We start from the raw sequence: 14504 nt of genomic DNA on the forward strand, positions 1-14504 counted from the left end.
TTTTTTTTTTTTTTTTGATATGTACAAAACTTCATTTTTTTTTTCATCCATCTTTATCTTCAATCGAACGCTTTGTTGTAGTTCATTCATTTGGAAAAAATCAGGAAACGGCGTTCCAAAAAAACGACGATTAATCAAAATTCATAGTCTTATCTTCCAAGCTACGTACTCAAATCAACTACGTGAGTGGTAGAGAGAAATTCAGTGATGCTCGTTTGTGTTTTATCTGGGTAACCTTATCGTTTTCCCTAATTTGATATAAACACGTGTGATCCGTGCTTATGCGTTATTAGGATGTTAACTGAACCCGTGTCTCGAAGTGAGCAGATTTGTTCGAAGGGTAGCTAAAGTGTGGCACTTGTTCGAGTAGAAAATTGTTAGATTTTTTGAATGACTTCAAATGTTCGAAAGTAAAAACACGAGAACTTATGTCGAGACGATTTAGGTGTGATTGTTGATGGGCTCTTTCTCGCTATATAAGTGCAATCCATCAATCATACCACCATCCAACATGACTTCCATGGATTCCCTCCCTCATGTCTTCCTCGTCAGCTTCCCCGGCCAAGGCCACATCAACCCCATGCTCCGCCTCGGCAAAAAACTAGCCGCCACCGGCCTTCTTGTCACGTTCTCCACCACCGCCAACGCCGGTCACAGAATGAAAAACGCCGGCAGCATCTCCGACGACCCAACGCCTCTTGGCAATGGCTTCCTCCGCTTTGAATTCTTCGACGACGGCCTCACCGACACCAGCCCCGCCATCTCCTTCGACCAATACATGCCGCAGCTCCGGCGACTAGGCGAAATTTCACTTCTCCAAATCTTGAAAAACCAAACCAAAGAAAACCGAACGGTCGCCTGCGTTATTGGCAACCCTTTTGTGCCTTGGGTGTGTGACGTGGCCGACCACCTCGGAATCTCCTCCGCCGTCTTATGGGTCCAATCATTGGCTGTCTTATCCATTTATTATCACCATTTTCATGGCTCTGTCCCCTTCCCATCTGAAACCCAACCAAATCTCGACGTTCAGCTGCCTTGTTTGCCACTTTTGAAGTACGATGAAATCCCGAGCTTCTTGCTTCCAAACGACATTTATCATACAATTGGGAAGACTATTTTGGATCAATTTTCGAACCTCTCGAACCCCTTTTGTATATTGATCGACACTTTCGAAGAGCTCGAGGCTGAGATCGTTGAATACATGTCGAAAATTTTTCCCATTAAGACGGTGGGGCCGTTGTTCAAGAATTGTAATGAAATCAAAACTAGTATTTCTGGTGATTGCTCGAGAATTGATGAATGTATGGAGTGGCTTGACTCGAAGCCAAAAGGGTCGGTGGTTTACGTGTCGTTTGGAAGCGTGGTGTATTTGAAACAAGAACAGGTTGATGAGATTGCTTATGGACTCTTGAATTCTGGGTTTTGTTTCTTGTGGGTTTTGAAACCTCCGGCTTCAAATCTCGAGGTCAAGCACCACGTTCTTCCCAAAGAGGTTAGCAAAATTTTTTCACTGTGGTATGATATTGTCAAACTGTTGAGGATGGTTGGAAGATGAGTCTCACGGTTGGCTAATTAAGGGGTTAAATAAGTAAGGAATACATTTTCATTGATATGAAGCGGAGCCAAAAGTAAAGTCATGAAAGCTTATGCTCAAGTGACAATATCATATCATTGTAGAAGATCGTGATTCTTAATATGGTATCAGAGTCATGTTCTTAGCTTAATCATTTCAATAGAATCCTCAAATGTCGAACAGAAAAGTTGGGGCCTGAAAAGTGTAGTCAAAATTGACGAAGTGTCGAACAAAGGGTGTACTTTGTTCGAGGGCTCCAATGGTCGTGATTCCTATCATGATATTAGAGCTATGCCCTTAACTTAATCATGTCAATAGAATTCTCAAATGTCGAACAAAAAAGTTGGGACCCTCGAAAGTGTAGTCAAAACTGACTCGAGTGTCGAAGAAAGGGTTTACTTTGTTTGAAGGCTCCAGAGAAAGGAGTCGAGCCTCGATTAAAAGGAGGTTGTTCGAGAGCTACATAGGCCTCAGAGGAGACTCTACGATATACTTTGTTTGAGGGGAGAATTGTTAGAGTCCCACCTGGGTTAATTAAGAGGTTAGTCATGAGTTCATAAGTAAAAAATACATCTCCATTGATACGAAGCATTTTGGAGAAGCTATAAGAGTTTATGCTGAAAGTGGACAATATAATATAATTGTGGAGAGTCGTGATTTCTAACGCCCTAAACCCAACAAAAATTAAACCAATATATTACCATGAATTCAATTTTTATTCATATTGTTTCTTGTTCTATTATAGTTCATGGAAGAGGCCGGCGAGAGAGGGAAGGTGGTTCAATGGAGTCCACAAGAACGAGTACTATCACACCCATCGGTGGCATGTTTCATGACGCATTGTGGATGGAACTCGTCCGTGGAGGCGATAAGCTCCGGCGTGCCGGTGGTGGCGTTTCCGCAATGGGGGGATCAGCTCACCAACGCCAAGTTTCTCGTCGATGTTTTCGGCGTCGGTCTCCGCCTGTCTCGTGGAGTCGGAGAAGACAGGGTAATCAAAAGAGATGAGATTGAGAAGTGCCTGAGAGAAGCCATGGAAGGACCCAAGGCGGTGGAGATAAAACAGAAGGCTGTGGAGCGGCAAATGGCGGCGGAGAAGGCGGTGGCTGAAGGTGGGTTCTCCGACAGAAATTTCAAACACTTCATTGATGAGATTAGGAAACGGTCTATTGGTTGTGGTGAGAGATTCCATGTCACTTGTCCCTCTACTACCTAGAAAATTACAAACGTTCAAGCATCATGTTTTTTTGGTTTTTTTTTTTGTTTTTAGTTTATATATATATATATATATATATATCGTTCAATTATGTTCATAATAACTATTCTCAATCTAAACATACATTGGCCAATATGATGCTTATTTAAATCGTATATCTTTATTTAAAAAAATTGTGGGGACGGCAAGATTTATATGAGTAAATAAGACCGTTAGTTAACACGTTTGAGTTTTAATACATATAAAGAAAAACATGTGAATTTGAGTTCTAATTTGGAGGATAAGCATTAACGAGACAAAAGAAACTTCCATCTTTGCCTTCAATGACATCAAAAAACGATCTATAAACCTTATTATGGTCATCCCTCATTAGTCCGCGGATTCCATTATCAAGAAGTATATCCACGGCTCCCCAACAAATTACCTAAATTCATAAGGATTTCGACCGCTATCCCCATACTCGATCCCTGCATGTGGAGGCCTTAGTCGACCACTACCAAAATGAAACTGGCTGATGATTTAAATCATTTTCGAGTTTGTAAAAAGTTCAAGAACTAATACATACATAAATACAACATTTAACTCCCCATACATCAGATTTACAATGAATAACATTAACCAGAACTCATTTTGTATTTTACAAACTACCTGACTTTCCCAAGGATTTCAAGAATTTGATCATAGGATCATACACATCTTCCTTCGCTTTCATGCTCAAAATGAAGTCAACATGGCCATAATTTTCAAGGTAAACCAATTCTGGTACCGACTTCAGCTCCTTGATCGTGTGCTGCAGATCTGTCCAATCCGACAACTCGTCGCTGCCCCCGTACGCCATCCACAGCGGCAAGGACTTAGGAATACGGCTGAGATCAAATGCAGGAGGCTTCCTTTGGCCATAGACTCTCAGATTCTTTAACAATCCATAGTCATACCTGGAAAAAGTACCCTTGCGGATCACTGGTAAAAGAAAAGGAAGGCAGCAGTTAAATCAGCTATATCGAACAGCCTCCCCATTCCCTCCAGGAGGAGAAAAACATTCAATTTCAGTGAGGATATTAGTGATGGTTTAGGATCGGTTTTTCTTTTAAGGAGAAGTTTTTGTTGAGAATTGATCATGGGTTTACAAGTAAAGAATACATTTCTATTAGTACGAAACCTATTGGGGAAACCCAAAGCAAAGTCATGAGAGCTTATGCTCAAAGTAGACAATATTATACCATCGTGGAGAGTTGTGATTTCTAATAGTTTTGTCAGTTCATTAATACGACAATGAACTACAAATTCTTGCTTAATTCTTCTTCTTTCAAATTCTAGAGTTTCAACAGATTTAACAACAGAAAAACTGATCCTAAATCATTAGTAATGTTCTCACTTTATTACAGTACGACAAAGATGACTCACGTTAGAAAACAGCTTGGGAATAATAACCGAAGTTCGGTGTCACGGCCCAAGCCCACCGCTAGCAGATATTGTTCTCTTTGGGCTTTCCCTTTCGGGCTTCCCCTCAAGGTTTTTAAAACGCGTCTGCTAGGGAGAGGTTTCCACCCTCTTATAAAGGGTGTTTTGTTCTCCTCCCCAACTGATGTGGGATCTCACATTTGGACATGTTGCGTTAAAGGAAATAAGAAGATTTTAAAACGTCAAGCAGAATTGGAGCTTTGATTTAAAGGAACAGGGGAAGGGTGGAAAGGGAAGGTATAGAAATTCAAGCAAGGATGGGAGGATCCTCGGGCTTTTATAAGGGGATGATGGTTCTGGAATTTCTTGAGCAGCTGGAGGGGTAGCTTGAATCAGAGACAAAGTTGATGAAAACTGAAAAGCGAGGGATTTATAGGAGATGAAAAGTCGCTCAGGAAAGAGATTAAAGAGCATATGGAAATCCCTTTATGGAGTAGTCTCACGGGAACACTAAAAGTAACTTCCCTAGAGAAGTCTCACAAAGTTTCACAATCAAATGTTTAAGGATTTATATTAGACTTCACAAGGGAACACTAAAAGTAACATCCCAACAGATATGCAAGTGAAAAACTTATAGATTCATCGAAATCATAGTATAATAGAACATGAAGCTAAAGAGGATACTGCAGAGCGTACTTTGGAAAAGATGGTGCAAGTTTTTTGCTGATGATGGATGAGGTTCGTATTCGAAAAATAAGTCGAACCGTGAGCCATTAAGGCAACAATTTTCACCTGCCACATTATAAGAAGGCCTTGTTAGGAAATCAAACGTCTGCAATTGAATAGATTGAACATTCAAACTTGATACTTTCCTATAAAGAACAGAGCAACATTTTGTAGTCTTTCCAATCAAAAACTCATTATCGAGTTTCTTTTCTAGTTATAACCCAAATTTTTTCGACTACAAGAAGAAACATGACAATCCTGACATCAATAATTATTGAATCATGCATTTTTTTAAGTACCATAATTGAAATTTTCTCATCCAAGGGCATTTAAATCCTGAAAAAGATAAATACTATATAGTATATAAAGTTAAGTTCAACAAAATGGATGAAAATACAGATATGCATGAGAGTAAAAAATGGAAGCTTAGCTAGACAATTAACTAAATAATCAAAAAGTAGCAAGAATTTCCTATCTGGATTGGAAGCCAAACAGAAGGAAAATAAGAAAAGAGAAAGAAACATGATGTGCTTTGCATTTAGAGAACCTGTTATTGAACTTAGAACATTGATGCAGTTAACGAGCCGATCACAAAGATCATCTAAAAGGACTGTTCCCCAATCGCTGAAGTAGGGTACAAAAGATAGACATTAGTGTTATGAATTATGCTGAAGCTAAAAATGCAACCAATTTCAAAATCAAAATTGGACAGCATAGGATGACAACCTTTTAAAGTTGAGTTCATGAAATCCCGCGGCAAGAATTATCTGCCGAGAAAAATATAGGAACAAGCTTATTACTAGTAATAATACATTTAACAATGCTAATTACACAATAACAAGCCAGGAATACCGTATCAAGATGTGTGTCAACCATTAGACGTACTAATGGAGCAGTGATATGCTCCAAGTACGATATGGGACTTAAAAGAGCAGCTGCTTCAACTTTCTCGGCTATGTCTGGCTGGGTAAGAGCAGCAAAAGACATAATTGTTCCCTGCGAAAAAAAGACAAAAACATCACAAAAGCAACGATAAAAAATTTCAGATAAAGAATGTTAGGAATCACGACTCTCCACAATGGTATGATATTGTCCACTTTGAGCATAAGCTCTCATGACTTTACTTTGGGCTTCCCCAAAAGGCCTCATACCAATGGAGACGTATTCCTTACTTATAAACCCTAGCCCAACTTGGGATCCCTCGCAACAATCCTCAACAAAGAATCTTATAAAAGAGGGTATATGAGACCTGTGAGTGCCCAACAACATAAAGTTTCCTCTTTGTCAATGAATTTATGTAGTCAATCATGCCTGCAAGATCATACAAAGCCAACTCTTCCCAACTCCAATCCCAAAACTCCTACAAGCAGAATATGCTAGAGTCAAAGACATAACCAGAAACTAAACATATTCAACTTATATTAAATTACTGTCAATATAGTGCAGAGGTTCGAGACAAAATAGGCTTTAGCAAATGAACACAGTTAGCATGAAACAAATGGTTCTTAAATATAATCTGTCATGTAACTGCAAAACTCCGAAAAAACTCACTCAAATTTGTTTGAACCTCCAAAATTAACTGTATGATACTCTCCACCTCAACACATTGATGAACACGTTGAGCACGGATGAGCAGCAGCATGTTTGTATGTTATATATCTTTCTAGATACACCCAATATACACATAACACAATGAAGAAATTTTCTATTAATATATTCTTACTCTGCATTTAATTAGCATCTTACCCGCCTTAGGCATATTATAATAAAGTAATCTATAAGTACCTTCTCATCCTCTGATAGGGATGTATGCCCATGACTCCACCGAGTTCCACGCACATTTCCTATCCACACATCAAATCCATTATCTGCAAGGATAAATCCTAAAGATTCTCTTGCAGAATTCAAAAACCATGCATCGCCACCCTGCACGAGCACCAGTTCAGGCAATGAAAGAAATAAAAAGCTAGTAGTTGGAACTCCTATCTGTAAGAATGATCCCAGTCTACAGATTATTCAAAATTCACAATCCATGTTTCAAAATGCTTTGAAATGTGCAGCAAACAGAAGGGAGAAGAATAACAAGGAAAAAAAAGAAAAAGAAAGACAGAAGTATAAGATACTTTCTTGGCTAAAAATTTTCCTGGAGCCTTTATGTCATTCATCTTACAATACCATTCTTTAAGTGAACTCGAAGGCATGTTTGAACAATTGGACTACAGAAGTTTTAAGGTTAATACTGACCTAAAAGAAAACCATAATTACTTTTTCTTGAAAACTAATCATTTTACTGGAATTTGTAGAAATGATGCAGTTTAAAATTTCAAAGAAACGAGATAAGTCTCAATCGTATAATCAAAATATCAGGCAACCTTGAAAACTTTCCAACTATCGCTGATAGGGTTGAACCATAAAGAGTAAAGTAATTTTACAAATACAGTTGCAAAACTGTAGGAAGACTCACCATGAACAGTCCATGGAGTAGCAAAATTGGAGGGCCCTTTTGCTTTTCCAAATCTCCATCGCATGAAGATACACGTTGAAGACCCAATAAAAATCCATCCTTCGTTTGTATCTAAGAAATTTATAACCAAATCACGTCCGTCAGTAATGCACAACCGTAATTAAGTACGCCACTAAAACCACAATTCATCATCCCAGTCTGCAATAATGAATAGCATTCCTCAGAATTCAAAAGAGTGATAAAAAGAAGATACTATTTAAAAATACATATGTATATGCAACGAACACGACTCTCCACAATGGTATGATATTATCCACTTTGAGCATAAGCTCCCATGGCTTTGTTTTGGGCTTCCCCAAAAGGCCTCATACCAATAGAGATAGTATTCTTTGATTATAAACTCATGATCATTCCCTAAATTAGCCAACATGGGACTTTCATCATCCAACATACGCTACAAATGCTTGAGCCTCCGAATAGCTAATGAAAATTTGATAAAATAAAGCCAATACGGTCATTTTCCTTCGCGTATTATCTCTGTACTCATACTTTCCATCATGAACACAAAGAACAATACAAACGCCTCGGACTATCCAGAAACTCGACAGAAACAAATCAAGCCAGGACGGACATCGAATCTAAGAATTAAATGAAAAATCATTCCATCATTCTCACCTCAGGAGAGAGAGAGAAAAAAACTCTCAAACAAGAAGCCTTAGAGCCAATTAGTTGACTAAATCCACTCCAGTTCATCCAGTCAAAACAGAGCAATGAACACTAACATCCACAAACGATTCCTAATCCACTACTTCCACTAATCAATCAACCAAAAAATTAGAACCGAGATGAGAGAAGCACAGTACCTGATGCTCCGCGCAAGGATAACCAGCAGGTTGAACAAGTTGAGAGCACAAAGACTTCTGGTCAGACAGACCGCGAGGAAGAATCGAGTACTCAAGGGAACGATAAGAGGAATCATCGGCAGAATGGAGAGCGAAGAAGCAAAGAAGAAATACCATAGCCATCAATGGCTTCGCCATCTTCAGGAACAAGATTGACCATCAAAGTAACAGCGAGCCAAATTAGACGCGAATTTATAAGACTGGCCGTCCATTCAACCCATCGAATCCGTTGGTGGTTGCGCCCACGCGCTCACGCGCAACTGAAAGCGCGTGTACGTTATTCCTTGCTTGAGAAGGGCAGGATTTTCATTTGGAAAAAACGTGTTTCTTAATCAAAAATCGATTTAGGAATTAAAAAAAAAACATCACGACAAAAAAGTCAAATTTATATCCGTTAATGGAATGAATTTTCGAAGGAACATAAATTATTATTTGAGCCATAAATTGATATTTTTTTGGGAAATAATAATTTAATAATTTTATTTGAGTTATTTTAAGCCAATTTTAGATCAAATAATAATTTTATTTAGATAATTTAAAGCCAATTTTAAATTAAATAATAATCTTATTGGATAATATCAAGCCAATTTTAAACAAAATAATAATGTTATTTGGCGCTGTCTGGCCAATATTAAACAAAATAATAATTCTATGGGCCAACATTAAATAAAATAATAATTTCATGGGGTGATTTTAAACCAAACCAATTTTAAATAAAATAAGTAGGATGATTTCGAGCTAAATTTGAATAAAATAGGTAAAAGTAACTCTAATTTTTTACTAAATTATATATATATATTCCAAAATTTATTATTCTCATAGAAATTACATCCAAAGCATAAACCTATTAAATAAGATCCTTCAAAATCCGTCTCATTATTTTAGACGTCAGCTCTGGAAGGCTTCACATCCTCGCCGCCGGACATGCTCCCTTCCTCGATCTTAACCACCTTCGCCTCCTTCTTCTTCTCCTCCGGCAGCTTCGGCACCGTCACCTTCAGCACCCCGTTCTCCAAGTGGGCTTTGATCCCTTCCATGTTGGCGTTCCCCGGCAGCCTGAACTGCCTCCAGAACCTCCCCGACGAACTCCTCTCCGCCCGGTGCCATCTCTCCCCTTCCACCTCGCTCTCTCCCTTCATCTCTCCGCTGATTCTCAGCACGCTGTTCTCCTCCACCTCGATCTTTAAATCCTCCTTCTTCACGCCGGGGATGTCCATCCATATCATGTGCTCCCCGCTTGTCTCCTTCCAGTCCGTGCGGGCTATTGCCACTGTGTCCACCGCTGATCTTGGAACGCCTAGGGGACTCTGCTCTAGGATTCTGAATGGATCCTCCGAGAACCCGCCTGTGACACCCACCAAAATAATCGGAATTAAGATCTTAATCCCAAGAGCTTATGTTCAAAACGGACAAGAACTTGTATTCAAAACTAAGAATATCAAATTTTAATATGGTCACATGATCATATCAAATTTTATTGAAACACTAAATGGCTGCCACTACAAAATAAGTAGTTTGAGAACTCAAGAAAAAAAAAAACCAAAGAACCGAGCACCGATTAAGAAGCTATTCAAGGACACTAAAAGCAAAGAGCGACTCAATTAAGAGAAAATGGTCCAAAGTACCCATAGGTTAGGGGTACAAAATGGGTCGGATAGATAAAAACAGGTAATTTCGCACTACAACCAACTAGGTTGTATTAAAAAAAAAAAAAAAATCATAATTTAATCCAGATGAAACGAATCGAACTCCTTCTTGTGTGTCAAAGATCCTACCATTCTTTGAAAAAAAGATTATTAGGGTGAATCCTATGGTTAAAAATTAGAGAATGAATCTCAGCTTAGCTAATTAAAGAGTTGATCTACGGTAGAAGAGGATCGTGATTCTTAACCTACTCAAGTTTTTGGTCTATATGAAGTTACCTTGCATGATGGCTGGTTGCATGATGTCCCAGATGGAGCGGTAGGGCATGAGAGCGTGGGCGGCATGTTGGTGGGTGACAAACAGCAACACTGCGAGTGGAAGAAACATGCAAACCATGCTTCGTGGTAGCCCCATACTCATCGCCGTCTTCTCAAATACAAAGAACAGAAAGCTTCGTTTGATTGCAGTTTGGATGGTCGGATTGTGGGTGGAGGAGGCTTTTATAGGACGCCCACGGCGATGTATGAGGCGCCATTTGTGGATAAACTGTTCGTTTCTGACTGCTTCCACACCCATGTAGATGTCTCTAGACCAAACCACCGCTCTCTAGAAGTCTGCGGAATCATCTCACGACACGACACGTGGCCTACGTACTTCTCTTTCTTTTTTTTCTTCTTTAATTTAATTTTATAAAGAATAAACTAACGAAAATACTCCTTAAAATAATTTAAAATATATTCTTAAACTAAAAATAATTCAAAAATACATTTATCCCCTTTAATATTTTATTTAAAAAATTACTCTTAAATTTTTAAATGAGTTTCAAAAATATTCGTTAATGTTAAATAAAATTTGAGATAATCTATAACATAATGATATATGACTTTCGTCAATATATTGACGAAAAAAAATTATTAACTCTTTTCAAAAATAATGTTAAAAAGGTGTTAATACTCCGAATTTTTTTTTATAAATGTTTGAAACATTTTAAAAAATGTATAACAACACATTCTCACCGCTAGTAGATATTGTCAAATCCTTTATCTCTCAGGCTTTTAAGGCTTTAAAATGTGTCTAATAGGGGAAGGTTTCCACCCCGATCATTTGTTCTCCTCCCTAACCGACATCACAAAATGGAAGGATATTAATGAAACTATTTAAAATTGAAGAGTATTTAAAAGTAATTATAAGAGTTTTAATATCAACATAATATTTAAAGAATAACTAGCAATTTTTTTTTATTATTATCTTAGCTATTTCTTATAAATTTTATTATTAACTCACTAATATTTACGTAATTATTTTAAGTCATTAAATTAAATTACTCAATCTTTAATATTATTTTTTATTATTGTTTTTTTTATATTAATTTTGATTAATCTTTAATATATATATATATATATATATATATATATATATTTGTTTTTTTTAATAAAGATTAAAATTATTGTTAATTATTTAATTATTTTTATTCAACCCGTAAAAAAAAAAACAATTACCATTTTCACTTATTAATTCTACTCTTTAAAAAAATTTAAATATTGAAATTAATGTCAATATTGGTTATTTAAATACTTTTAATATCGTAGTTTATTAATTAATTTCATTAGAGTTCGACGACTTGTTCGATCTAATTTAAATTAAAAACTCAAATCATTTATTCAATAGATTGGATATAGATCATCTTTTTGAAGACGGTCCATGAACAAACTCATTTAAAGAATATTTGAATCGGTTCAAACTCGATGAGCTACATTGTATATTTTGCTGACCCAATTTAAGCTCAAAAAAGTGTTACCTTTCATTTATATTATTAATTTAAAAGAACAATTCTATACTTTTTTATTTTTAAAAATAATATTATTTTTCGATGGTATTATCAAATTTAAAATATTAAGTTACCAATATGTTATTAAAGAACCAAAAAGTGTGTTTTATTTTTTATTTTTATTAAAAAAAATAATATTATTTCAATAGGAAAAGTTGCAGATTATTTGAGGAGTAGAAAAAACGGGAGAGATTTTGCAGACCAAATAGATTAAAACTTACGGTAAGTTTCGTAGTTGACTCAGAGTCAACAGTCAACTAGTCAACCCTCAGGTAAAATATTTATTTTTTAAAAAAATATATTAATAAAAATTTGAAAAATAACAAATAATTTTTAAACAAAATACTCATTCGTTTAACCATTAATGATAATATATTAATAAAATTCTTAACAAATTTTTAATTTATGGATATTTTTTAATTAAAAAAAACATTTATTAAAAAGCTCCTCACGTTAATGAAACGGTCGGCAGAGACTTTTCAAAACAGATATGTTTGGTGTGTAATCAATACTGACGATTGACTTACGGTCAACGATAAGGTCTTCTTTGTTATTTCTTATTATTATTTTTTTTATTTATGAAATTTCTCCATAACTTTTAATCACATATAAATACTAGCTGAGAAGTAGAATTGGGATAAAGGTGCATATTCTATATTTATAACATTTAAATAGGATACATAGGATACAAGCTACCAACTAACATCTATAAATTAATTAAATATTGAGAATAAAATAAAATATACTATAAATCAAATCGAAAAAAATATTAATATATATTCCATAACTAATATATTCTCCAAATATTATATCTCAACCTCACATGTGATAAAAATATTTTACGATGATTAAATTGTTACATGATTAAATTATTATATACTAAACAATATAAATATTAGATTGTTAGGAAATAAAATTTAACTATTAAATTAATAGGCAAAATGTTTTTTTTGTAACCATAGCTCATTCTTATTTTGACCCACTTGGACGACTAGCTCGTGAAGAATGGCTATTTCAGACAATAGCTTACTAAGGCAATGATTAATAGCTGTCATAGAGTATGTTCAGACACATTGGGAGTGAGACACGACTCAGACTCCTACAAACGGTCCATTAGATGGATGGTGCAAAGGCCAGGAATTTAAAACACATTGATTCCACTCATTCCCGTCTTTTGCTTCACGGCTTACTGCTCGGTGTGATTAATACTCCGTGTTCAGACTCGATCTAAATAAAAAGAAATAAAAATTTATGAAATTTCTAGGAAATGAGTTTGAGAAGACAATTCTTCTATCTTCCTTTATTTAAAGCAACGAAGCTCAGCACCTCACCCTCACAAGCAACAATTATGGCTTCCAATAACTTAATATTCTTCTTCCTCTCTCTCCTCCTCCTACAGGCGGTTTCCGCCGTTGATTACACAGTCACCAGCAACGCCGGTGGCACTCCCGGCGGCGACCGCTTCGACACCCAAATTGGAGCGGATTACTGCCGTCAAACACTGATAGAAGCCAGTGGTTTTATCTGGAGCATTTTCCGTCAAAACACCGACGCCGACCGGAAAAATGTGCGGAGTGTCAGCCTGTTGATCGACCGAGATTACGACGGAGTGGCGTTTGCTAGCGACAACCGAATTCACATTAGTGCTAATTACATCGCCCGCATCACCGGGGACGTGAAGAGGGAGGTAACAGGTATAAAACTACGGTTAATTGAACTCAGATCGAGCACGAAAATTCATTTGTTAAGAATAAGAAAAAAAAATGAGATCAAAATTTCAACTTTTATTAATTTTTACCATATTTAAAATCTTAAAAATAATATAAAATATACTAATAATCGAGAAAAAAAAAATTATATATAATATATTTCGTAATTAACTTTATATCTTAAATCAAATTTCTTGTTATTATTACAGGAGTGTTGTATCATGAAATGGTACATGTCTGGCAATGGGATGGAAACCGGGCGGCGCCCGGGTGGCTGATTGAAGGGTTTGCCGATTACATACGACTGAAGGCGGGGTACATTCCGGGGCACTGGGTTCAGCCCGGAGGCGGGAGAAGTTGGGAGGAAGGGTACGACAAGACCGCGAGATTTCTGGACTATTTGGAGACGCGGCGGAGCGGGTTCGTGTCGGAGCTGAATCGGATGCTCAGAAATGGGTACTCTCCGGATTACTTTGTGCAGTTGCAGGGGAAGCCAGTGGCTCAGCTGTGGGCGGAGTACAAGGCGGCGTTTGGGAATTGAAGGATGTGGTGGTTGAGTATTAGAAATAAAGGGAAAGTTTTTAAATTGGAGTAAAAATAAATGGGTTTGTTGCCCTTGTGTGCTTTTAAATTAAGGTAGTTTGTGTAATTTTTATTCGTAAAATGATAACGACTCTAAATTTTTACTTATTCATAGTCACTACTAACGTCTCATGTTTTGCTAAAATACGAAATTTAACTCTTACTTAGAGTTGCTACTAATGTCTCATGTTAGGCTAACCTAAGACTAGAAATCTAAATATGCATCTATCCTAAGCACGTGTCGTGGTCTCTACTTGTGATGTCGTCGTCATCTATACATGGGCATCTTGCCTTTACCTGAATAATGACGTGGCACACAGCTTGAGTATTTCGAAGAATACTCCGTAAGTGACCCCACTACAGGGGTCATGCTAAATGCAATCACATGCAATCATGCTCTAGGGACCTATCTCTATCTCTATCTCATCTCATACTAGCGGTGGCCTCCAGTTTCGGACT

The 14504-nt window shown here is 36.7% G+C and overlaps 4 protein-coding genes across 8 annotated transcripts; 2 read left to right on the top strand and 2 right to left on the bottom strand.

Moving 5' to 3' along the window:
* Nucleotides 1-384: 384 nt before the first annotated feature.
* LOC111455372 (gallate 1-beta-glucosyltransferase-like) lies at nt 385-2845 on the top strand. Its single transcript, XM_023097010.1, has 2 exons — nt 385-1492; nt 2319-2845. Exons 1-2 carry the CDS (start codon nt 458-460, stop codon nt 2787-2789), a joined length of 1506 nt encoding a protein of 501 aa, XP_022952778.1. The 5' UTR covers nt 385-457; the 3' UTR covers nt 2790-2845.
* A 251-nt stretch (nt 2846-3096) lies between these two features.
* On the bottom strand, nt 3097-8480 carry LOC111455376 (triacylglycerol lipase 1). Of its 3 annotated transcripts, none has more exons than XM_023097014.1 (10): nt 8244-8480; nt 7381-7491; nt 6702-6842; nt 6166-6276; nt 5769-5912; nt 5643-5683; nt 5464-5540; nt 4887-4982; nt 3438-3749; nt 3097-3213 (listed from the first exon to the last, which is right to left on the bottom strand). In XM_023097014.1, the coding sequence occupies exons 1-10, from the start codon at nt 8418-8420 to the stop codon at nt 3179-3181; spliced, it is 1245 nt and encodes a 414-aa protein (XP_022952782.1). In that variant the 5' UTR covers nt 8421-8480; the 3' UTR covers nt 3097-3178. The 3 variants fall into 3 exon arrangements, with proteins under 3 accessions (XP_022952782.1, XP_022952781.1, XP_022952784.1); XM_023097013.1 differs by having other exon boundaries at nt 3121-3256; XM_023097016.1 differs by lacking the exon at nt 3097-3213 and adding an exon at nt 3215-3282.
* Nucleotides 8481-9063: 583 nt separating this feature from the next.
* Nucleotides 9064-10403, bottom strand: LOC111455380 (22.0 kDa heat shock protein-like). 2 transcript variants are annotated; one of them, XM_023097021.1, is made up of 2 exons: nt 10220-10403; nt 9064-9630 (listed from the first exon to the last, which is right to left on the bottom strand). In XM_023097021.1, exons 1-2 carry the CDS (start codon nt 10344-10346, stop codon nt 9164-9166), a joined length of 594 nt encoding a protein of 197 aa, XP_022952789.1. In that variant the 5' UTR covers nt 10347-10403; the 3' UTR covers nt 9064-9163. The 2 variants fall into 2 exon arrangements, with proteins under 2 accessions (XP_022952789.1, XP_022952788.1); XM_023097020.1 differs by having other exon boundaries at nt 9064-9627; nt 10205-10403.
* Nucleotides 10404-13070: 2667 nt separating this feature from the next.
* LOC111455379 lies at nt 13071-14234 on the top strand. 2 transcript variants are annotated; one of them, XR_002712577.1, is made up of 3 exons: nt 13071-13448; nt 13673-14121; nt 14214-14234. XR_002712577.1 is itself a non-coding variant. In XM_023097019.1 (2 exons), the coding sequence occupies exons 1-2, from the start codon at nt 13103-13105 to the stop codon at nt 14002-14004; spliced, it is 678 nt and encodes a 225-aa protein (XP_022952787.1). In that variant the 5' UTR covers nt 13071-13102; the 3' UTR covers nt 14005-14162. The 2 variants fall into 2 exon arrangements, 1 of the variants encoding a protein (XP_022952787.1); XM_023097019.1 differs by lacking the exon at nt 14214-14234 and having other exon boundaries at nt 13673-14162.
* Nucleotides 14235-14504: the final 270 nt, after the last annotated feature.

This window comes from Cucurbita moschata, unplaced genomic scaffold (assembly GCF_002738365.1).
Source record: "Cucurbita moschata cultivar Rifu unplaced genomic scaffold, Cmos_1.0 Cmo_Scf00017, whole genome shotgun sequence".
Taxonomy (NCBI): domain Eukaryota; kingdom Viridiplantae; phylum Streptophyta; class Magnoliopsida; order Cucurbitales; family Cucurbitaceae; genus Cucurbita; species Cucurbita moschata.

Coding starts and splice junctions, on each gene's coding strand:
- LOC111455372 (XM_023097010.1), top strand. CDS start 458: ATGGGCTCTTTCTCGCTATATAAGTGCAATCCATCAATCATACCACCA. Junction 1,493..2,318: donor ACCACGTTCTTCCCAAAGAG/GTTAGCAAAATT, acceptor GTTCTATTATAG/TTCATGGAAGAGGCCGGCGA.
- LOC111455376 (XM_023097013.1), bottom strand. CDS start 8,420: ATGGCGAAGCCATTGATGGCTATGGTATTTCTTCTTTGCTTCTTCGCT. Junction 7,492..8,243: donor ATCCTTGCGCGGAGCATCAG/GTACTGTGCTTC, acceptor TAAATTTCTTAG/ATACAAACGAAGGATGGATT. Junction 4,983..5,463: donor TGTTCTAAGTTCAATAACAG/GTTCTCTAAATG, acceptor ATAATGTGGCAG/GTGAAAATTGTTGCCTTAAT.
- LOC111455380 (XM_023097020.1), bottom strand. CDS start 10,346: ATGAGTATGGGGCTACCACGAAGCATGGTTTGCATGTTTCTTCCACTC. Junction 9,628..10,204: donor GCAACCAGCCATCATGCAAG/GTAACTTCATAT, acceptor TGGGTGTCACAG/GCGGGTTCTCGGAGGATCCA.
- LOC111455379 (XM_023097019.1), top strand. CDS start 13,103: ATGGCTTCCAATAACTTAATATTCTTCTTCCTCTCTCTCCTCCTCCTA. Junction 13,449..13,672: donor CGTGAAGAGGGAGGTAACAG/GTATAAAACTAC, acceptor TTATTATTACAG/GAGTGTTGTATCATGAAATG.